General features: G+C 39.5%; 1 protein-coding gene across 12 annotated transcripts in view; it reads right to left on the minus strand.

Annotated features, from left to right (window-relative positions):
- si:ch211-272n13.3 (coiled-coil domain-containing protein 144A) overlaps nt 1-18947 on the minus strand; it is a 140181-nt gene extending 121234 nt beyond the window's left edge. For 11 of the 12 annotated variants that reach the window (XR_009446885.1, XR_009446888.1, XR_009446886.1 and 8 more), the window contains exons 1-6: nt 18198-18947; nt 14486-14600; nt 12854-13027; nt 4743-4849; nt 3381-3518; nt 939-1075 (exon numbers count right to left, since the gene is read on the minus strand). Coding sequence is in view for 4 of the 12 variants with exons in the window: in XM_048548492.2 (XP_048404449.2) it covers nt 939-1075; nt 3381-3518; nt 4743-4849; nt 12854-13027; nt 14486-14600; nt 18198-18400 (874 nt within the window). In the remaining 8 variants the exon portion in view is untranslated. The remainder of the gene's footprint in view (nt 1-938; nt 1076-3380; nt 3519-4742; nt 4850-12853; nt 13028-14485; nt 14601-18197) is intronic. The other variant, XR_009446887.1, reaches the window with a different exon arrangement.
- Nucleotides 18948-23374: the final 4427 nt, after the last annotated feature.

Consider the following 23374-nt stretch of genomic DNA (forward strand, 5'->3'; position numbering starts at 1 on the left):
TAATGAGCTCAAAGAAACTACTAATTCACTGTGCAATTCCTTCCTTGTCTTAACAACTCATTTTACTGTATACAAACTGACAGTGCTTCACACACCAATGAATGAAATACCCCAAACTTTTCAACTTGTTTAAGAATAGTTGATTACATAAGTAGCATTTTGTGCGAAAATTTACATGATCTGCAAAGATTCCCATTCCCTAAATATTCAGTTCAATTTCAATAAATGTATGTGCAGGGCACTATGCTGTCATAAGCTGCTACAACGCTTTCCAACATTATTTGAACAGCGGGAATGAGTGACAGGATGATAACCTAATGATAAGGTATACCTAGTACTCCTGAGGTTTATGCTGTCTCCGAGTAAGAGCATAGCCAGCATTTCATCTCCTGAATGAAGAGGACACCACATTCCTCCATATGCAAAGGCCCAGGCAGACCTTTCAGGTGAAGCAGCGATTTATTTGTACTTCAATCAATCTAGTCTACTGTACTGACTGCTCACAATGTGTCTCCATTACACCTGGGACATGACATGCAGACTGGGCAATTGCTTCATGGACCACCTCTATCCTGTCTGTAAGCAGGTTCATTTTTCTAATTAATATATTAATGTTATTTCAATCAATAAAACTATGAATACAGCCACTGCATCTTTTCTGAAGACGTTTAGTTCATATTTTCAAAAGGGAAAACAAAATTCATTAATGAAATCTCATCGAAGGTCGCAAAAAGTATTTCCCAGAAACATGCTTTTCAGGTTTATCAACCATTCGTAGCAAAATATTTTCAGCTACCATTAACACAAAGTAAGTTTTCCAACAACAATGCAATTTCCACACCCATACCCTCAGTAAAATACAGTTTATAATATCACAATTATCAACACAAAAAGACCTTTCAAAATGTTTCAATATGAATCTTTTCCCTCAAACTCACCTTCTTTATCTATGGCTGGGCCTCCAAGTGCAAAACTGGTTTCAGCAGCATGGTTCCCTTTCATTCTGCTTGGTCCATAGTACGGTGACTGATGAAGTTTCTTTTTGGTATCGCGCTCAGATATTAAGTGTGAACAACTGTGGAAATCAAAATATAGACCTTATTTACAATAAGAACCACCCAAACTAGAATAAATTTTTTGGACAACTAATCACTTTTTCCTAAAATGGAAAGATCTTGTTAAGTTTTAAAAACAATTTGAGGGTAGAATGTTAACACAGAGGAGTGATAAAAGCAAACTTTTAGCTGAAATGTTAGAATCATAGAGGGGACAGTGCAAGAGGAGGCCATTGGTCAGCTTGCTTGGACCAGTTGTTACAAAGGTTGGAAGGGTACCTTTCCTTTCTAATCCTAAGCCTTCAAATGGTCATACACTTTAAGTTTACCCAAGAGGCAATTATGGCCAACAGTATAGGTTTTAAACTGTACCTGGTTCAGTATTACAAACAATTCAGCCACATTTTAATTAACAAAGAATAAGTAGCTTATTAGAAACAAAAGTACTCAAACATGCAAGCATGTTTGACAATTTTGACAAAAAGTTTTAAATACAGAAAAATAGAGAAAACACAGAAAACATTAAGTCACGTAAATATCAATAACAGACATTAGCTGAACACCACAACAAACATTAAACAGCAAATATGACCAAAAGGACCCTAGGGATTTCTCACTGAAACCCCACATCAAGATGTTCGTGCCATTGTGGACCAACACATCTCAGCAAAAAAATTCTGAGAGACTTTCGATGACCCAGCTTTGAAACTCCCTCAAAAATCACTGTTAGCATAACGGTTGGTCACATTCTGGTTATCCATTCTTCCTTTTCTGGGTTTACACTTCACTCAATTCCTGGAAACTGCACCCCAGTAATTCAGTACAGATACAACTTCAGATTTTGAAAGACAGTGAGATTCACCAAGCCAGTACACAAGCTAGGATTTCCTTGCACCCTCACCTCAAGCTCTAATCTTGTTCTGTTGCACAAAGCAAATACGGCTTCTGGGTTTTCCATTCCTAAATCTCATTTATTAATTATGCACCGGTTTTCTTCAAACATATCACACCTCCTACGACTTCTCAGAGCCCGCATTACAGTTATTCAACTGCTCTAGAACTTTCTAGAGGTCTCAAGTCCCGCCTTCTTTCATGCGCTCCATAGCTCCACGACATTTCCAAGTCATCCATTCATACAGTTATTCAACTGTTTAAGACTTCCAAGCCCAAACTACACTGAAATCACATTAATTGTTTCCATCAGCACAGCCCTTCCTAAAACAGAGTATACTTCTCCTTCTCTTTCTCTCACACACTGACTTCCCGAGTTCTTGCTTGTCTTTGAACTTCTCAGTGTCCCCCCAAACCTGTCCTGAGAAACTTACTTACAATATTGCAACAGGCTTGTCCTTTTTGAATTGAAAGTAAGTAACATTTTGGCAAGGACAAATGTAGCACCCATCAACCTGTCTGTACCCCAAATATTACAACGTTCACTAAATACTAGCCTCAGCATTACAAACCGATGCAATTAAAAGAGAATTCATCATGCAGCTCTTTAAAAGATCACTCTAGTTATTCACGTTATAATGTAAATAGATATATTTCCCCACAGTTCTGCAACAACTTCCCCTTCTAAGCATATGATGCTCTTTTGAAAATTACTGCATTTGTTTTAACACTCCATTCCATATAACAACTTTCCGTATTAAAAGATACTCCCTTCGTGTTAGTTCTGGTTCTTTGAGAGGTTACTTTAGGTTCACCTTAAAAAAAACCCTTTGACCAGAGTATTTTTATGATGAACCTTCTTCACTGAAATCTTAACACTTACTCCAAATGAACCCTCATCAGAGCTCTTTTTAAAGTGAAGCACTGCTTTCCCCGTTTTGCATTCATTCTACCTTGAGTTAAAGGCCCAAGTTCCATTTGTTTTATTACTTTTATGCTAACATAATGATTAGAGCATTTGATTATTCACATTCCCTTGTTCCTCCCTGGCTCCCATTCTCTCACCATTAAGAAAATATTGAAAGTAATTTTTCTTGGATCCAAAAGATGATAAACTCAATGAATTCTATAATTTTTTTTCATTCATTTGCTGGCTGAAAATAATCATGACCTGGCTTATTTTCTCCCACACTAACATCCAGAAGATGGAGATCAACTGTTGTAGGTAAATGCTGTGCAGGGGAAGATAAGCTAAATCGAGTGTGGATCAAAAATGGAACAAACTGTTTTATGATCCAGCCTTATATTGAGGCATACAGACTGTCCCATTACAGGGCAGCCCCAAAATACATTAATAACATAATTGCCATGCCACCTGCACGACTCCGCTACCTCTAAACTTGAATGAAAGTAATGAAACAGTAAAATCCATACGCATGGTGTCCATTCATCATTGCATGATCTTCAGCTGACCATCCTTTATCTTCTTTTAAAGAAACATCTGCATCATAACGTAGAAGTAACTTGACCAAACTAATTTGTCCGTTACTCGCAGCAATCATCAAAGCAGTTCTAGAAAGAATAGGATACAAAAGTCTTATTGTTAATGATCCCAATACATGACTTAAGTGAAACACACTCCTCACTATTATTGCTGCAATGAACAAATAATTGACTAATTTTATTCTCAAGATTGAGCTGTTAAACATTTTAAAATGTACAATTTCTTGATGCATAATCAATAATTCAACTTGAATTATGCGGCAAGTCTACACACTGATTTCTTCTCACTTGGCTGTAAACAATCTAAGGGACTTGCCCCTGATGCGAGATTGACATCAGTGCTAGCTCAAATCTAATTTTAAAATCAGTTTCTTTCTTCACATTTTTATTTGGCATCATGTAACAGGACACAAAAGGCTAGCAACAGCATTTTAATTTGGCAACAGAATAACTCCCCACAATTTTTGAATTTATCCATTTGGCATTTCTGATAAAAACAAAATTCTACTGATACAGTTAGCATGTTGTTGTAAATGCTGAGTTCAATAATAAAATAACATTGTTACACAGAAACTAAGAGCAGAATTACACTATTCAGCCCTTCATGCTTGCTCCGCCATTTGATACGATCATTGCTGAACCTCTAACTTAGATCATATTCCCGTTTTCTCCCCCTACTCTTAATAGATTTAAAATCTAAAAGATTTAAATGAAAAACTAAAGGGTTAAAATAAAGATTAAAATATGCCTTCACAGAGATGCTGCTGACACATTTTTCAAAAATGGACCTCAATGTCATGTGGATGGAAAATGGCATTAAAAATGTCACTAAGGAGTCAGGGTCCTGGGCATCCAGAGGCAAGGACATAAACCTGTAAAGTTCAACACTTGACTCTTAGTGAAATGAAGACGCTGCATCGAAAATAGATACCAGAAGCTAATATTTCCCCTTAGTCTTTGATGCTATGCACAATATTAAAATTACAAAGCTTGAAAGGGTAATTGTTCTTCATGAATAGCATTAAATGAATATTCTAAGAAAATAAAGATAAACTGGTTGAACAATCAGATTCAATTTAGCAATGGAATGTCAACCAATAATTTTCCACATTCTCACATGGATATGGGTTCTTGTTGCTGGCAACCACAAAGTAAAAGCATAGCAACAGGGATTTTCAGTACTCAGTGTTAATTCAAAGATTCCATGAAGACAAAAGCAGTGAGGAAAAAGGTATGCAAATTTTACACATACAAGCCTTTATGTTGTAACTTAGGATTTAATGTAAACTGTACCTCCCAGTTTTGTCCTTAGCATTGACGTCTGCACCTTCTTTAAGCAAGAGTTCTACTATTTCTTGATGATTTTCAATAACAGCCAACAGCAAAGGTGTGTAACCATCCTGAAGGAAAGAAAACATGTTCATATAATTTAAATGCCACAGGCAGAGTAATTAGCAATTCCACTGCCAATGATTAGGTTAAGTAATAGCTACACACGATTAAAAATGCAAAAAATGCACTTTTAGAGAGAGTGCAGATTTGAAAATGTCCTAGTTTTTATCCTATAACTTCACAATATAGGGGCATTTATAATTGCAGAAGAACTTTCTGAAAAACTTGCATCTTGCCCAAACCAATTAGAAATATATTTTAATTTATTCTTGGCATAGAGGTGTCATGATAAGCATAGTATTGACCTTCACCTGAGGTTCCTATCAATACAGAAGCCTCTGGTGGTAATATGCAGAGCAGAATGCAGTGGATAACCGAAAGGGTTTGGAACCCAATTTTAGATGTAGCACTGCCGATCTGAGTTCCAAAACTAGCTGCAATCATAGACAACACACAGCTGCAACACCAAAACCCACCTGATCAAATGGTGAGTTGCCCAGTTGTTCCTGTTTGCAAAAAGCACAGGAAAAAAAAACAAAGACAGTCTTATATAGTAGTGGTACTGTCCCTAAACAGTACCAGGACTGAAGATCAAGGTTCAGGTGCCACCTCAGGATGTGATGGCCATGGAAGACACGATTAAAGAAAAGGAAAAATCCAACTTTATCCAATTGCTTCTCCAACAGTCTGCAAGGCATGGATGGAGTTGTCGAGGATGCTACCACCTAATCACTAATAGCCTGCTCACTGGCATTCAATTCGAATTACTTAAGGATAATCCAGCTCCAGCCTTCATGATGGCATTGGTCTAAATATGAATAAAAAGAACTGAATTCAAACAATGTGGTGCAAGTATCAACATTGCACTTGTGGGTCTTCAGATGGCTAAAAAGGCCAATCCGGGATCCATAGATTCTTTTGAGGTGTAGGCATTTGTAGGCAATAACGGTCACTGGAAGTGGTAGGGAGCAGGCCTTCCTGATGTTCTGTCTGTCCTTGCACAAAACTGGCTTCCATTCTGGGGCAGAGCAGAGATAGTTTTCATGGCATATAGCTTCCTGTTCCCTGATGTTTCTTCAGTGATTCCAATTTGTAGTCACGTCCTCCCAGTTGTTGATGTTAATAATGTTATCTTTGAAGTGTTTCTTTTGGCCACCAGGGGCCCACTGACCAACTTTCAGCTGGGAGGACAATGATCTGTTTTGGAAAGCATGAATTGGGCATTCAGATGACATGACCTGTCCAGAATTGCTGCTGAATTATGGTGAGGGTGATAGTGGCTACATTGGCCTCCTCCAAAGCACTGGGGTAAGCAGTCTTCCGAGGTGATCCACAAAGACTTTTTGTCAGGATCCCTGGCGGTCTTGTTCCAGTGTTTTAAGTTGCCTACTGTAGGGAGTCCATGTTTCAGTTCCATACAGCAGTGTGGGAAGGACAATGACTTTGGAGATGGTTAGTTTAATCTGGGCCTGTAAGTCAATGTCTTCAAACACTCTGAACCAGAAAGCACACTAACACCTGAAGGAGGACTCAGGCTCCGAAAGCTTGCATTTTCAAATAAATCTGCTGGATTATAACCTGGTGTTGTGTGATTTCTGACCATGTCCACCCCCAAGTCCAACACGGTCACATCCACACCATAGATTCCACTAGCACAGCTTAAATGATGCTGTATTTCTGCAATGTTGACCTTAGAGGACAGAAGGCTTCCAACATTTGGGAAGTAACCCATATTTTCAATGTAATACTGTTGACCCTTCATTGTAGAAAAGGTGCAGGGACTGTTAAGTGGTGGTTTTTTATGTTAACAACAAGGCCTAGCAGATTATATGCCTTGACAATGCCATCCAAGATGCACTGCAGATCCTCTGCAGAGTGTGCGGAGATGGAGTTCAGCAACTGGTAGAATAACTTCGGCTGAAAGAAGGGCCTATACCAAAGCTTTGGCTGATGTCTAGAAGGTAAACAAAAGCAAATGATGGACTGATCAGGCTTTGGAAATCCAGCAACTGGCAGATGCTGGTGACACAAGAGGCTTCTTCAATGGATGGTCCAAGCTACTGTGGTCTAAACCCTGTGTTCTAGAGACAGACAAAAACTGCTAAAGGACGAGGCAGTAAACCACTTATGGAGACAGCATTTCCAAGAACTCTCTCAACTGTAATACCGAACATCAAACAATGGACATCAAACAAATCCCCCATAGATCCATGCAAGGTGATATAGGAGAATCTTCCAGTGCGACTGAAATACCAGATACCATAAGGAACTGAAGAGACTACCAGGCTGCTGGTCCTGACAGGATCTCTGCAGAGATCCTAAAGGTTGGTGGTTGACAGGTCAATGAACACATAAATGCTTTGCTCTTGAAAATGTGGCTCAAAGAAGAACACATTCAGAGCGCAGGGATGCTCCGATTGTGATCATATTCTAAAGGGTTTCAAGAATGGCCATGGGAATTACAGAGGCATGCCTCTGCTGTCAATAATCAAAACACTAGCACGTGTCTTTGTCTGTCGTTTTCTGAGGAAATGTTCCCTGAATCAGTGTGGCTTCCAGCCGTTCAGAGGAACAACAGACTATCGACACAGTACATCAGGTCAGGAACAGAACAACTGCTTTTCACAGCCTTCATCGACTTAACTACAGCCTCTGAAGCAGTTAAGCACCAGGCTCTCTGGCAGATACTGTCACTATACGACTGCTCTGATAAGTTCATTAGAATGTTGAGGCTGTTGCATGATGACATGTCTGCGACAGTGCCTAGCAACTGTGAATTGGTGTCTAAGCCTTACACTGTGGAGAAAGGGATCAAGCATGGGCTGCATCACTGCACCCATTCTGTTCACCATCTTCATTGCCATCATTCTCCATCTCACTGGACAAAACCTGCTCAAGGGAATTCAAATAATTCACCATATGGGCAGCAGGCTGTTCAATGTTATCAGAGTCAAGGCCAAGGGCAAGGTCTCCACCGCCTCTATCTTGATGCTTCAGTAAGGAAGACAGATACTGTGCAACACCATAAAAGCTCAACTTTTCGGCAGGTGGCATGGTGACTTAGTGGTTAGCACTACTGCCTCACAGCACCAGGAACCTGGGTTCAATTCCACTCTTGGGTGACTGTCTGTGTGGAGTTTGCACATTCTCCCTGTGTCTGCTTGGGTTTCCTCAGTGCTCCAGCTTCCTTCCACAGTCCAATGACGTGCAGGCTAGATGGATTGGCCATGTTCAGGGATGATTAGCTTGCGGGGGATGGGTCTAGGTGGGTCGGTGTGGACTTGTTGGGCCGAAGGGCTTGTTTTCACCTTGTAGGGATTCTCAGAACTTCTATTCTAGGAAAAGTAATTCATCACTGTGGATCGATGAGATAGGCGCATTGTATTATTAATGCACTACAAATCGATTACAAAGCTGACATCATAAAAACAACACACAAGCATTTTTTGTCAAGCCTACAACATACTAAGATATTGAGTTTTGAGAAGATTTGTAGCTCAGGTTGAGGTTTTGGATGTAAGTTTGCTCGCTGAGCTGGAAGGTTCGTTTTCAGACGTTTCGTCACCATTCTAGGTGACATCAGTGAGCTTCCGGTGAAGCGCTGTTGTTATGTCCCGCTTTCTATTTGTGTGTTTTGGTTTCCTTGGGTTGATGATGTCATTTCCTGTTCTTTTTCTCACAGGGTGGTAGATGGGCTCCAAATCAATGTGTTTGTTGATGGAGTTCCGGTTGGAATGCCATGCTTCTAGGAATTCTCGTGCGTGTCTCTGTTTGGCTTGTCCTAGGGTGGATGTGTTGTCTCAATCAAAGTGGTGTCCTTCTTCACCTGTATGTAAGGATACTAGAGATAGTGGGTCATGTCTTTTTGTGGCTAGTTGATGTTCATGTATCCTGGTGGCTAGCTTTCTGCCTGTTTGTCCAATGTAGTGTTTGTCACAGTTCTTGAGAGGTATTTTGTAAATGACGTTCGTTTTGCTTGTTGCCTGAATAGGGTCTTTTAATTTCATTAGCTGCTGTTTTAGTGTGTTGGTGGGTTTGTGGGCTACCATGATGCCAAGAGGTCTGAGTATCATGGCATCTGGCATCATGATAGCCCACAAACCCACCAACACACTAAAACAGCAGCTAATGAAATTAAAAGACCCTATACAGGCAACAAGCAAAACGAACGTCATTTACAAAATACCTCAAGAACTGTGACAAACACTACATTGGACAAACAGGTAGAAAGCTAGCCACCAGGATACATGAACATCAACTAGCCACAAAAAGACATGACCCACTATCACTAGTATCCTTACATACAGATGAGGAAGGACACCACTTTGATTGGGACAAAACATCCACCCAAGGACAAGCCAAACAGAGACACGCACGAGAATTCCTAGAAGCATGGCATTCCAACCAGAACTCCATCAAACACATTGATTTGGAGCCCATCTACCACCCTGTGAGAAAAAGAACAGGAAATGACATCACCAACACAGGAAATGACATCATCAACCCACGGAAACCAAAACACACAAATAGAAAGCGGGACATAACAACAGCGCTTCACCGGAAGCTCACTGATGTTACCTAGAATGGTGACGAAACTTCTGAAAATGAACCTTCCAGCTCAGCAAGCAAACTTACATCAAGAAACTAAGATATCCATGTGGCATCAAGCTTCATTAAAATTTACCAGATTATCAATCAAATATCTAAACACCAACATGGCTTTTTGCTTGAACACACATTACACCTTTAACATTATGCATTTTGTTTATAAAGGCTGCATTAATTTGGGAAGTATTTTTCTTGTATACAAAAGATTCACATTGGTCTCTGTGAAGGTAAGAAATTGATTAATTCTAGACATCAGGTTTAGCAATGCAAAAATGTGAGTGATTCTTAAAATCACTCTTGTTTAAAGACTCTTAAAAAATGACCCTTTACACCATCGAAATCAAGACAAAAATATCAGTTACAGAATACCACTTGACACCAGTCAGGTGGAAGTACAACTAAAGGAACATGAACTAGGAAACAAGACAGCTGAGAGAGTGTATCAGATTTCATCAAATGAGTATAAAACATTCCAGGTCTTCAAACAAAGGTTATGCACAAACCAAATTAAATCTACATGGAAAAAAAAACCAATCCCAAAAACAATTACAGATTGCTGAAAGTATACTCAGCTATTTGCAGATCCATTGTTACAATTTTATTACAGATTTCTACTGTAATCTGTTGCACAAGGCACTGCTTCCTTTTAATGAGGATAAATTTCCATAATGATCATTTTGGGGGGTAGAAAGTAACAATGCATTCATCTTAATACAGCCGTTTTTGTCCAAACTAACCAGAGCACATTTGTCACTAGTTGTGGGGTGAGGATCCCCAATGTTTTTTCCTTCTCGGAGGCTTATCCCAAATTGGCAAGCCTTCAGGTGAGGAGAGAAGAACGGGCTCATCTACTTTAATTTAATTTATCTGCTCTCTCAGTTGGCCACAACAATGTTAATTTAGAAAGAATTCCTTTCTGTGCAGATTCCTTTCTTTCAGACTAATTGAATTAAAAGGAGCTGACTTAAAGAGGTTTTCGTGGGCTAACAGAAAAGAATTATTAGTTAATAACACATGCACACAAATTATAAATGAGGGATGAGTCAAGAAAAAATGGACGTTAACACAGATTAATGGATTGGTCTCTCAGTTCTGTGGAGTGTTGATGATGGGGCAGTCTGGTCATCTCATTGGATGACATTGGCAATGGTGATGTTGGTAGCAGAGTAGTTGATCTGAAATGTTTGGTTTTGCAGGTCAGCTGAAAGGCCTGCTCCATTTTGTTCTGACTGTGGTTTCAAATGCATTTTGGCTTTCTGTAAAGAGGACTGTCCTTTCTCTTTACTTGTAGTTCAGAAATGGTTAGGGTTTTCTCAGCTGCGACCCTCGTAGCACACATTATTGCCCACTAGAGTGCATGGACAGGGTTAAAACTGGAATTAAATCTTGTCAGTGTATTCTTAAGAGGAAAACAGGAACATTTGTCTTGCTCATTCCTTTCTTTTCTCCTGTCTTATTCAAGAGTCTTAGATAACTCAAGAGTTACTTCACTCTAACATTTCTCTCTTCAAAATCCTTGTCTTTGAACCTTCCTTAACACTCGTCAGGTGTGACATTCCAGGGTTTCATCTGAGGCTAAAGATAATTTCAAAAGGCTTTCCACAAATCAGTGAATTATATTGTACAGAATTTATATTACTAATCACTTGTTTGACTGCATGTCCTTTTTTTTTACAAAAAATGCACTGTAGAATAAGAGTTCAATATATGTGTACATGTTACCGGATTTACGTTCCGCAGTCATGAGCCTTAAGACAGTTTAATGGCAACTTTAAAATGAACATTTCTAACAAATAAATTGTGGGTATTGCTTTTTGTATAACTGACAGCCCATTCTAAATTTAAACTTGATTAAAAAACAGTGGAAACAGTACTGTGATTGGAGTTGGCACAGTGGCTCAGTGGTTAGCACTGCAGCCTCACAGCACTAGGGACCCGGGTTCGATTCCAGCCTCGGTTAATTGGTTGTGCAGAGTTTGTACATTCTCCCCGTATCTGAGTGGGTTTCCTCTGGGTGCTCCGCTTTCCTCCCAGAGTCCAACGATGCGCAGGCTAGGTGGATTGGCCATGCTAAATTGCCCATAGTGTTCAGGGGTGTGTGGGTTATTGGGGGATGGGTCTAGGTGGGATGCTTCAAGGGGCGGTGTGGACTTGATGGGCCAAAGGGCCTGTTTCCACACTAAGGAATCTAATCTAATCTAAACCAACATAATGGGTGAAGATCAAAACAGATTGAGCGGTTGATTGCATCTTTTTAACTAACGGAGGCCAAATCTAGGCTACATCTTGAGGCAGGGCCAGAAAAGATGTTGGCCTGGAACTTGTGGATTTTTAAATAAAAGATTGTTAGCATTTTCCATCATTACACCTATGAATCTGAGAGCAACTTCAGGCTTTAAACACAAATATTAACATGAATAGCTTCAAATTGCAGCCAGCATTCAGTACTCTGCCTCAGAACACGCAATGTGTACCACATGCCCCAGAACTGGAAATTATAAATCAACCAGTAAACGTCCCTTTCCATTTTCATATTTTTACAAGAGGCTGCCATGTAAAATGAGCACACATTCTTTGATTTCCTGCCCTAAAGCTGGTCCAACTTATAGTATCACAATCTCCATACAGGAAGGACAAGGAGACTGGTCCTGAAATCACCTAAACTAGAAGGGGGAAAATCAAACTCTATTCTGTTGGCACCCAACTTATGCTGATCACCTGACAACTTAGCAGTCAATTGTTACGCAACATGCACATTTACATTCATGTTGTAGCTTGGAGTACGGATAGTGATGATTAAGGTCCCAATATCTTTCCATTACTTGGCTAATCTAAAAATCTCTCCCACTCCCACTGTTGGGCAATGCTAAATGTTGGAGCAATTCACATGTCAATACTTAACCTGTTTGCTACACCATGAATATGCCTTTTTTGGCCACAGTCTTGGAATAGGACTTGAACAGAGCACTTCTGGTCCAGAGACAGGGACTCCTGCCACTATATCACAAGATCACAATGAGGTGAAATTGGGTTTTAACAGCAGGAAATTATCCCCATTTATCAATTTGCTACTAGCAATGTTAATGCTCAGATAACTGTTACAAGCGTGATTCAAGCTTAGCATATTCTAAGTATTCGTAACAAGATAACTGATTTATGTTAATGTACATAAGTTTTAAGAACAGTTTGATTTGGAGTAAGTATCTTAAACACTTCAGGTTCAATAGGCAATTTCCACTACCTAAGTGCTGTATCAGGTCTTTAATGTTTGCAGCAGCAAACATAAAATTATTTACAACAAAATCACATATTCTATATTATAATGTACCCAAGAAAGTTAGACAATTTTACACAACACACAGAGATGCTAATGACAACAAGTGAATAAATACAAGTGTAAGTACCTTATTTTGAGCATTCATATGTGCTTCTCGCTCAATCAAATGCATTATTAAAGAGGTGTTGGGGATCAGAGCAGCAAGATGCAGGGCAGTATTTCCATTAATGTCAACCAGGTTAGGATCAGCATTATGGTCCAGTAAGATGACTGCACAACGTTCTTGTTGGCACTGTACTGCCTGCGGATGATATATCAAAAGGTTTGTATTGCAATAATCTTCACAGTCAGATACTTGAATCATAAAGTTCATTTATATCATACAAGATCAAAACTGGACTAAAATTTCATTCAGTTTGCCAACAAGTCACTACTAATGAAAGTTCTATGACATGCGATATATAATTGAGGCACCATATATACACTAATTGAAAGCCCATTCGTGGAACTCTCAGCATTTTATGGGTGACTCTGTGCAAGGTATGCACAATGCCACAACATGCATCCGCAATTACTGACATTTCATGCTGGGTCTATATTGCCCTACGATTACTGAATTGTCATGTCTACACTTTAAGTTAAGTTTTAGTTACTCCAAAAACTTTGGGTAAACTATCAAAGTGAAGTTCAAAGCTGTGGCTGAGAATTCCAACACAGGTTGTACCAATGAATTAAACTGGTAGCTTTATCCTGCTGCATTTCCTAACACTATGTTAGTTTTTTTTCCAAATGAAGCATATCACACAGGTAAGTGTGCAATATAAATTTCAGTGAGTGTGCAATACTAAGAAGGCCATACATCCCAAAAGACTGGTGAATGTATCAAGCTGCTCAGTCCTTTAGCTATTCCAAACAAGAAAAAAGGATACTGGCGCACACTCAACCAGCTCATGCTTGAAAAATTTTTAATATCATGTCCAACATTAGATGTGACCCTGTAATTAGACAGAATCTAAATAATCAATGATAATTCATTTAGGACTGTCTGTCATGTGGAGATCTTGCATTTTTGAAAATTAAAGAAGTGAATACACAAAAGCCTGTTCAAGAATTTGCGCATATACAGTCTGTTTCAACAACGCAAAATTGATGCCAGTCGTTCTTTGGTTTGCTTCTCAAGGTACTCTTGAACACTGAAAGACAGCATGCTTGATTTAAAACTTAAACATCGCCTGGTGTGAGGACTAAAGAATATTTGGTTCATAAATGGTGATGAAAGCAGGTCAGGGAAGCGAGAAACCACTTTAGAAGATTTTTTTTGATGTTCTGTGGAAAGAGTGGTATCACAACAAACTTCCCGCTCAATTTTGGAAGGGAAAAGGAAGACAGAGTGAAAAGAACAAAAAAAAAGTACAGAATACATCTGTTTCTAAATCCAACAAGTTACTGCACAACATGTTGCCTGTTCGCTATGCTATAAGACAGAACTTGGCTGTTCCACATCAACACTTGGTGACTAGAGCATACATAAATGTAGGTTTAACCTTGATGACCATCAGCTACTTTAACAGCTGAAGTTTTCCATCTAAACACAGAAAATTTGTATTATGGTGCCAGCAAGCTACGTAACTTGTGGTTCAACCAAGTGTTGACACAGTGCAAGAGAAAAGTGTACAAATAAAACATGATGCAGCCTTCATTTATAATTGAAAGCAGATGCATGGAATTTGGTTAATGCAGTATCATATTTATTTCTTACCTTCATCAAAGGGGAACGGTTATCATTGTCACAGATATTTAGTTTTGATTTGTGTTCCACAAGGAAAGTAACTGCCTCTACTTGCCCACTTGCACATGCAAGATGCAATGGTGCCCTGAAGGAAAGTGAATGAAGACTAATCTATTAATCCCAAACAGAACACTGTTGTGACACTGATACAATCTTCATAAAACATTCTAATAGAGCAATGATTTTTTTTTCAAATAATTCATCTTTTTCAAAGCAACAGTGATCAATTCATTTTCTGAGGCTATAGAATTATAGTTTGTTACAACACAAACAGCCATTTGGCCCATCAAGCTTTTATGGCATACTTCTCCAAATATCAACTAATCTAAATACCTGTAGTACTTTCCTGGTTCTGTTTAATATTCATGAACACCAAACAACTGTTTAATTCTCCTTTATAACTATACAGTAATAAACTCTGCATCAACAACTACTTATCGTTGAAAATACTACGCAGTATTAACAGCATTTTTCCACCTCCACGTAAATTACTGTTCTTATAAAATTCTACCTGCCTAACTATTAGTCACAAACCACCTTTATGCTGCCACAATCCTTTATGGAGGCCTCTACCTATAAAGTGTGATGCTTCACCTTGCAATTAATTCAGTTTCCTTAAAAATATGTGCATCTTTGAAACAATATTTTCAAGTGAAAGGATCAAAATTAATAGCAATATTAGAATGTTTTAAGACACTAACAGCAATATTTCTTGGGGATACCTGATTTACGGATGTTCTACTTACAAATGCTTGGATTTATGATTACAATCCCATATAGGGGTGTAATTTTAAAGTTCCAACAGAGGAATGTTTCCTGTACTTACAAACAGCCATTTTGTATTGTCCCACATATATTTCAACTTGAGTGCAAATTCAACAAAACCCATTTGCAACCCAGGATTGTTTACTGTTAACATTTTCATTAAAAAAAAGCAAATACTTTTGATCTATCTAGCCAGCCTGTCCTCTATTTTTTTTAATAATCCTGCACATTAATTGTTGTGTAAAACCAGACTATAGCAACAGAGCTTACGTGGAAGCTTGCTGCCTGCAAATCAAACTATACAAGTTCTGAATAATAATCTAAAGATGCAAGTTCATATTCCAACATGGCAATTTGTAAATTTCAACTCAGTTGCGAAAAACTGAAAATCTGAAATAAAAAGCCAATAGCTGTCATGGTATGACAAAGTAATTAGACTATCAACCAATATTTCACACCTACACAATATGTCTACCCCACTAAAGAACTGGTTAATGGCACAGTGGAAAGATGGTGATCCTGTGAGCCAACTGCTCCAGTCTTCAACGTCTCACTGCATCAGGATAAACACCAGCCAATAAAACCTCCTACCCATTACCACCTTCTGTTCTCAACTGATGACCCAGTACTTCATGTTAAATAGCACTTGTAAGAAGCAAAACTGAATGAGCATTTTGGATCCAAAAGCTACAGTCTCGATCATGAAGTATTCGAGCTGGGTTGCAGTGATGGCATCAGCGACGGTGAGTGAACCCAGCATGTACTTGTGGCAGGGCAGAAGCGGGTTTGGTTCTAAAGAGCATCTGCGCCCAGCTCAGAATCAGGAAGATGGAGGGGGTTTTGGGCCCAGTACAAGACTAGGCAGCATCAACGAGGTGGGCCAAAAGCTGAGTCATAGTAGCAGAGTCAAGTGTGGGCTGGTGTAGTGATGGGCAGCATCAGTGGTGTCTACAATGGCAAGGTCCACAGAGGACTCAGTGCTGAGGGTGTTGGAGGCGGCAAGATGGCACTGAAGATTGGTGACTTTTGTTTCAGCAACAGTGGTGCAAAGGGGGCTCATGCCTGACCACCAGGCCCACACAGAGCTCTTTACAAAGGACTGTAATGTTCAACACTTTTTATTTCTTTATTTTTCTTGTCTTATATTCAGATTTTGGATTTCTGGTGGTGGTATTCCCACACATCTGCTGCACTTACATTTAGGGTCGCAGGCTTGGAAGATTCTATCGAAGCAGCCTTCTGTTACTGCAGTGCATCCTGTAGACGATAAAGACTGTGTCTACTGTAGGTAATGAAGGAAGTTCAAGGTTGTGGATGGTGTCAACCTACTTTGGGCGTTCTTTAAATGTGCCCATCCAAGCAAATGGAGTGTATTCTAGCATACTCCTGGCTTACACCTCGTATATAGACAAATAACCATTGGGGGAAAGGTGATGAAATACCACAGAAATCCCAGCTTCTGACCAGCTTTTATAGCCATGATATTTAAATGGTTTGTTGATGTCTACATTAGGGGAATTCTGCAAAAGGAATGCCAGCAAATCTTAGATTCTCTGCTTTTTTGGAGATAGTTGTTGCCTGATTATTTATGTGGTGTGAATTTTACTAGTCACTTATCAGCCCAAGTCTGGACATGGTCCAGGTCTGGCTGCATACATACAAGATCTTCTCCAGGTTTTATAGAGTGACACATTGTGCTGAACTTTGGACAGTTTGAGTTTATGATGAATGGAGCAGCTGGGGATGACTGGGCCTCAGACAACCCTGCTGTGGCGTCCTGGTTCTCAGGTGACTGACTTTGAACAACTACAACCATTTTCCTTTGTGTTATATAGGATTACAATAACTAGTTTTGCTTGGGTTCGTAATACCATATTCAAATGCTGCCTTGATGTCAAGGGCAGTCATTTTTACCTGGTCTGTGGAGTCCACCTCTTTTGTCTGTGTATATAAAATAAACTTGTTTGGCTATAACATGCTGTCATGTAATTTTTGACCTAGGCCAAGGTTTAACTGATATCATGGGATACACTCAGTTCAATATACAAGTTTAAATTAAGTTGTATCAAGAAACTCCTACAAATCGCAATGTATTTTAGCTCATACTATGTACCACGCAATGGGCCAATTCTGTTTATCAAGATCAAGCCTCTGTTCGACCAAAGACTTTGTATTGCTACTTCCCCCCCCCCCCCCCACCCGCCCCCCCAAGGGAGGTAAGTTGTTACTAATTTGAAGCACACTGGCAGCATATCTTCGCAAAGCATCTCAGACGCACCAGACAAGACTACAACATGCACCAATTATAGCAATATTTTCTGATGTTATTTCAAGTCTGGGTACTTCAGGGATCATTTGAAATGAAACATACCCCTAACCTTATTAATGGAGACCAAACTCACTGGACCGAATGCAGTTTCATGGGTCACCTTTGCTTTCCTTTTGACAGAGAAAATAGGAATAAGATCTGTCTTTCTCCACTGGTCAACTCTGTCCACCACAGTATAAGTTCTTTGTTTAAAAAAAAAATTAAGATCACAGCACTTAGAAGTCAAAAATAAAGTAAGCAACATTAGTGGAAACAGAACGAGATTGGACCTGGAGCAGCATGTGGTTCACAAGTCATATCTTAGTAAAATGTCTATTTCAAGGATTTAAATGATTGTATTATGAGAACAAAACATCAGGATATTAGCATTGTAAACGCTGGAAATCTGAAAAAAAATTAAAATGCTCCAATACACAGGTAACATTAGTGGAGATGTATTTTAAGCCAATTACCTTTTTGATGAAAGGTTATCAGCATACAATTTTAATCGTTCTCCGCAGATGCTGCCTGATCAAGTGGATTTTAACAAAATGTTGTTTTTATTTCTGAAGGTGTGTTTTATGGCACAAATGCTAGATATCTCCTTACCTGTTTTCTTTATCCAGTTGATTTACATCATTTTTCTTAATGAGTTGTCGAAGCTTAGTTAAGTCTCCGGTAGAAGCGGCTTTATGCAGCTTTCCCAATTCCTTCTCTCTCAGCTCATATCCTACTGATGCCACACTCGCAGTGTCTGAGGTGTTGGGCGAAAATTTTCTCTTTTTCTTTGCAAAACGGAGTATTTTCTTCATTTTTTAAATGACAATTGCTCAAGTCGTATTGTTGCCAAATAAAAGCCTGGGTACCTCACTCAACTCTGTCAGTTAACACCCCAGTCACAACGCAGGGGACATCTTCCTCCCCCCCAAAAAACATTGCAGTGGATTAGGCGCTGGCTTTTAAGGAGATAACAAAACCAGGCGATTCCTCCGAGACTGAATTAGGTGAGACGACTCTATCCGTTTGCTGCCAGCATTGCAAGATTTACAGCAAATAGACGCGGCTTGTCCTTACAAGAACAGATCCCTTCCTCCGCGGATTTCAATTCATAATAAATAGTGATGATACGTACAGCTCCTGGAGCCCAGCTGCTCTGAGAAGGGCGGCCTAGGGATAGAGGGTCTATTTAACAGGCAGGGGAATTGCATCGACCGCTTCCTATTTTGAGACAGCGGCAATTTTTACAACGAGGTGCTGCCGCCATGATGATGGAGCAGTGTCCACTGGCCGCTCCGGTACCAGCGTTTCACCGATAATTCCTCCAACGGCCGTTCGCAGCTGAACGCTAACCGGCCCGCCCGTGACATCAGACGCAGCCCCGCCCCCACAATAACGAAAGGCCGAACGCCATTGTCTCAGTCAACCAATTGGAAGCCGGAGATAGGTGGATGGGCGGAGCTTGAGCTGGCACGTGTTAGGCAGTTTCAGCAATTGCATCTTGTGCCAGGTGCCTGTCTGAAGCAAAATGTGCATTGAGCTACCACTTTGTTGTTCTAAAATAGCACCGTGGAGCTGGAGAAACACAGCAGGCCAGGCAACATCAGAGGAGCAGGAAAGTTGACGTTTCGTGTCGCAACTCTTCTTCAGAGAAAAAAAGGCCTGGCCTGCTGTGTTCCTCCATCTCCACACTGTTATCTCAGACTCCAGCATCTCACTACCTCGTTGTTCTACTGTGCTATGGGTTAACAATCGTAGCCTTCTGTGGGGTACAGTGCTTTCACCAATCTTCCACTGTTAAAATAAGTTTGGATGCGTCCCATTCTGAGATGGGAATTGTACCTAAACCATCTGGCTCAGAGGAGAAGCAACCATTTGACCATAAAAAACACTTCTCGAGACAAGTGGGTTAAGCAATTTAAGAATACTAGCGCGTGAAGAAGACTAGACAATCAGTGAAGAGCTGAAATTGATAAGCTTTCAGCAGCGTTGTTGGGGCAGCAATATGCTGAAAGTAGCACTCCAGAAGGAATCTTTCAACTTTGAGATGGTAAAAGGCCCAAGTAAAATTTGCTGGCTAGGAAGCAAGTAATAGTTAGCCACACTTATGTGTTATAAAGCAGATGTTGATCCCATCCCCCCCCGAACTAAAACACCCAAGGAGGAGTATCTCACCCTATAATCTGTAAAAGGAGTGCGAGAAGTGGTGTAACTTGCCTTTTCAGTAGCTTCTAGTGGTTAAATAAAACAAATCCCTGACACTCACTTCAGAATCAACAAGTAACAATTTATTTATCTACCTCCAACAGTGAGCAAATTAACTAAACTATTAACCGAACAAATCCTTTATAACTACCAACTACTCCAGAATAAAGCAAGATTCTAATGGTATGCTGTTTCACTAAATACAAGTCCCACTGACATAAAATAAAAGAAAATAATCTAGTCTCTTGAAATTACAGCCAGGTTTTGTGCTTTCTGGAATATTCTGTGCTTTTCCCATCATTTATTCTGTCAGGAATATTAAGTAGTTGTGTCATGGGAACCATTGTTATTTATATGATGCTTTCTTTGTGATATTCAGAAGGCTGCGGGAGCCAGCAGTTCTCTCGAGAGCTGAAGGATGTTAGTTTTGGCCGATGGCAGTTAACTCTGATGACATATCAATATTTCATACAATAGGATTGGTCCTATGTTGTCAAAACCATCAGATTAAAATTTAATTGGTTTTTGGTGTCTAACTGCCTGAATCAAATTGATTGGCTAAATTTAAAACTTGATGGCTTAGTAAAAATGGATGCTTGGCTTGCTAACTGTATGGCCTTTTAATATAAATGCTTCAATTTAGATGCTGTCTATGTACATACAAACTTTAAAGCTGCTGCTCACAGACATCAAATTTAAATCTCTAAGCATAGAAAAAACTCATCATCTTCTAAAAGGGCCACTCCATACTTTCCTTTGTAACATTTTATAGACACCAAATTCCAACTTCCTACCTCCCAGTCCACAAGTACTCTACCCAACTTTGCAACATATGACAGAAGACACAGAACCCATAGGAAAGAAGGTCTGTGGGTACACTTGGGAGTTTTGCAAATAAAGTTAGAGGTACTTTAGCAACAATGCTCATCACTAATCACCACATCCTATTGAGCTGTAGGTTACCAACCACCAGTAGCTTGTGTTGGGGATATAGTGCTGCCACCAAGTTTGAAGTCTCAGATTTGTCTTATTATCAGTCAGAGAGGATAGACAATAGGTGAGTCTTAGCAGAAGGCACTTGTGCTACACGACAAGAAGCAGTATATTGATGGTAACAATGGGTTCAAATGACCTTGACTAACTAGGCATAATTAGCCAAGACTATCAGGACCCAGGGATGTCTGACTTCATTGGGACCTTAAGAAAACTGTCTAATTCTACATCAAAAGATTGTGATGTCACCAGATTGGGTGGTACGTAACGCAGTTTTGAAATGACCTCGCAGAACCATTACCTTGTAAAAGTTCTATGTGATTTCAGTGGCTGTTCAGAAATAATCCAGCAGGGGAAAGCGGGAGATTTGGAACAATATGGAACAGGATATTTGATGTTTCCAAGTTAAGCTTTAGCATCACAAATTTATTTTAAAAACGAAGATGCTGGAATACTGGAATGAAAACAGGAATTCTGGGAAGCATTTACAAGTGTCAGAGGCATCACTTGCAAAGACAGCAACAGAACCAGTTCTATTTCCAGCATTTTCTGTCTTTGTTCCAACTATAGCATGTTGTGAAATTGTGTTTGGTAGATTAGACTTTATACACTGCATATGAATTGATCATGAAAAGGACCAGTAATTGTAGGATAATGGTTAAGTCCCATTATGCTAATGAATAAACTAGATTCCCAGTGACACCTGAGACATACAGACACACTTGAAATGAGTACTGAGCCAACGTTATTTTCGGAATGCTCTTTTCTGTATAATTCTGTATGTAGGTTAGTTGATAAAAGTTTAGCAGCATGAGCATGAACTCTGTACAATTTCAATACATCCGGTACAGTAATGTCTTTCAGGGAAGAGACCCTGCCACCCTTAATCAGTCTTTGTGCAGTTCCAGTTCTCACTGTTTTAACTAAATATATTGCTGAGTTGGGGAGCATAACTGTTCATACTATTTTACCAATGCTTTGTTTCCCTAGTGGAATCTCTCTTGAACTGCTGCTGTCAATGTACTTCTCCGAACAGGAACAGGAGTACACACAAGTCAATAATTAATAGTTAATTCTTAATTTCGTTACCAGCTGGAGGTGTCATATTGTCCACACAAATCATATCATGTTGACAGAGTGTTATGACAAGAGGGAAAATACATAATCAGTAATCAATTCTCATTATTTGACTTTTATACCTGAGACTTTTTTGGACAAAATATTTTTTATGAAGGACATGGCTGACCTAAAATGGTGGCTGTGGTCACCTGCCAGTCTCAAGTAACCCAGGCGGAATATCATAGAATTATATAATACAGAAGGGGCGATACAGCCCATTGAGACTAGTTTGTCAAAAGTACACTGCTACCGACACACGTCTCACTTTCCTGCTCTAGGCCCACGGCCTTGAATGTTATGACATTCCAAGTGCACTCCTCTGGTCTTATTTTCCCCTGCTAGTCAAAACATCTTCTCCACGTCCGATCTATCCAGGGTTCTCTGTATTCTGTAAGTTTCAGTTAGATCTCCTCTCCTCTTTCTAAACTTCATTTAGGAGAGACTCAGACTCCTCAACTGTCCCTCATAAGATAAGCCTTTCAACCCTGGAATCAATTCTTGTAAACCTCATCTGGACCCCCTCCAAGGAAAGTGTATCCTTCCCTAGAAACGGTGCCCAGAACTGCTGACAATATTCCAAATGTGGTCTGAACAGAGCCTTATACAGCCTCAGCAGTAGAAACAGCCACAGTAATACAAAGAAAACAATGGAGCTAAGTTAGGAATATCTAAATAAACCATATTTCAGTAGCTTGTCTTGAGCGCCAAAGAGAGACTAAGCAACATAGAATAACAACAGCCAGGATACTGAAAACTCTTTTCTCTACATTACTCTCAGCCTCAGAAACTAGCAGTGGTTTATAATGAAAGAAAATTGGAAAAATGAGCATTCCCCAAGAAATCAATGTTATCTGTGAGCTTCACCATTCCTGAGGAATCAGGACAATAATTAAAGATCTGGGACTAAAATTTCACTCTTGCAACTCAAAAACTGTAAAAACTTTCAACTGTTGAAAACTGCAATTGTTTTTACTTTCCTGTGTAAATAGATATCCCTTTCAAAACTTATTTCCTGTGCTTATATGTGTGCATTTGATTTCGCACTTTTGTTGTTTTCTTTAAACTAGTGTGTAATTAAAATTCTCTTTCAGTGAAGAAAACCTTAAAATTGGCTCCCTCACTTTTACGGAGTTAACTATTTTTAGTTGAAGTGTGATAGCTGCATCCTAAAAAAGAGAAAACAACATGTTATGATTGAATGAGAGGGAGTTATAAAGTGTGTGTGTGTGTGTGTGTGTGTGTGTGTGTGTGTGTGTGTGTGTGTGTGTGTTCAATCAACTATCCTTACCTGTTTGCAAAAACAGTAAGTTTTCAGAAGTAGTAAATTGGCAAAGTGACCAGTGGATCTGATTTAATGGTCATGCCTAAGCATTCCATTGTAATATAGAAGCCTAGAATACAGACTCACAGACTCAAACTTGTAGTGAGATGCAAACCTATCGGATTTGGTCATAAGATTCATGCCAACTGAG

Source organism: Stegostoma tigrinum, chromosome 18 (genome assembly GCF_030684315.1).
Source record: "Stegostoma tigrinum isolate sSteTig4 chromosome 18, sSteTig4.hap1, whole genome shotgun sequence".
Taxonomy (NCBI): Eukaryota; Metazoa; Chordata; class Chondrichthyes; order Orectolobiformes; family Stegostomatidae; genus Stegostoma; species Stegostoma tigrinum.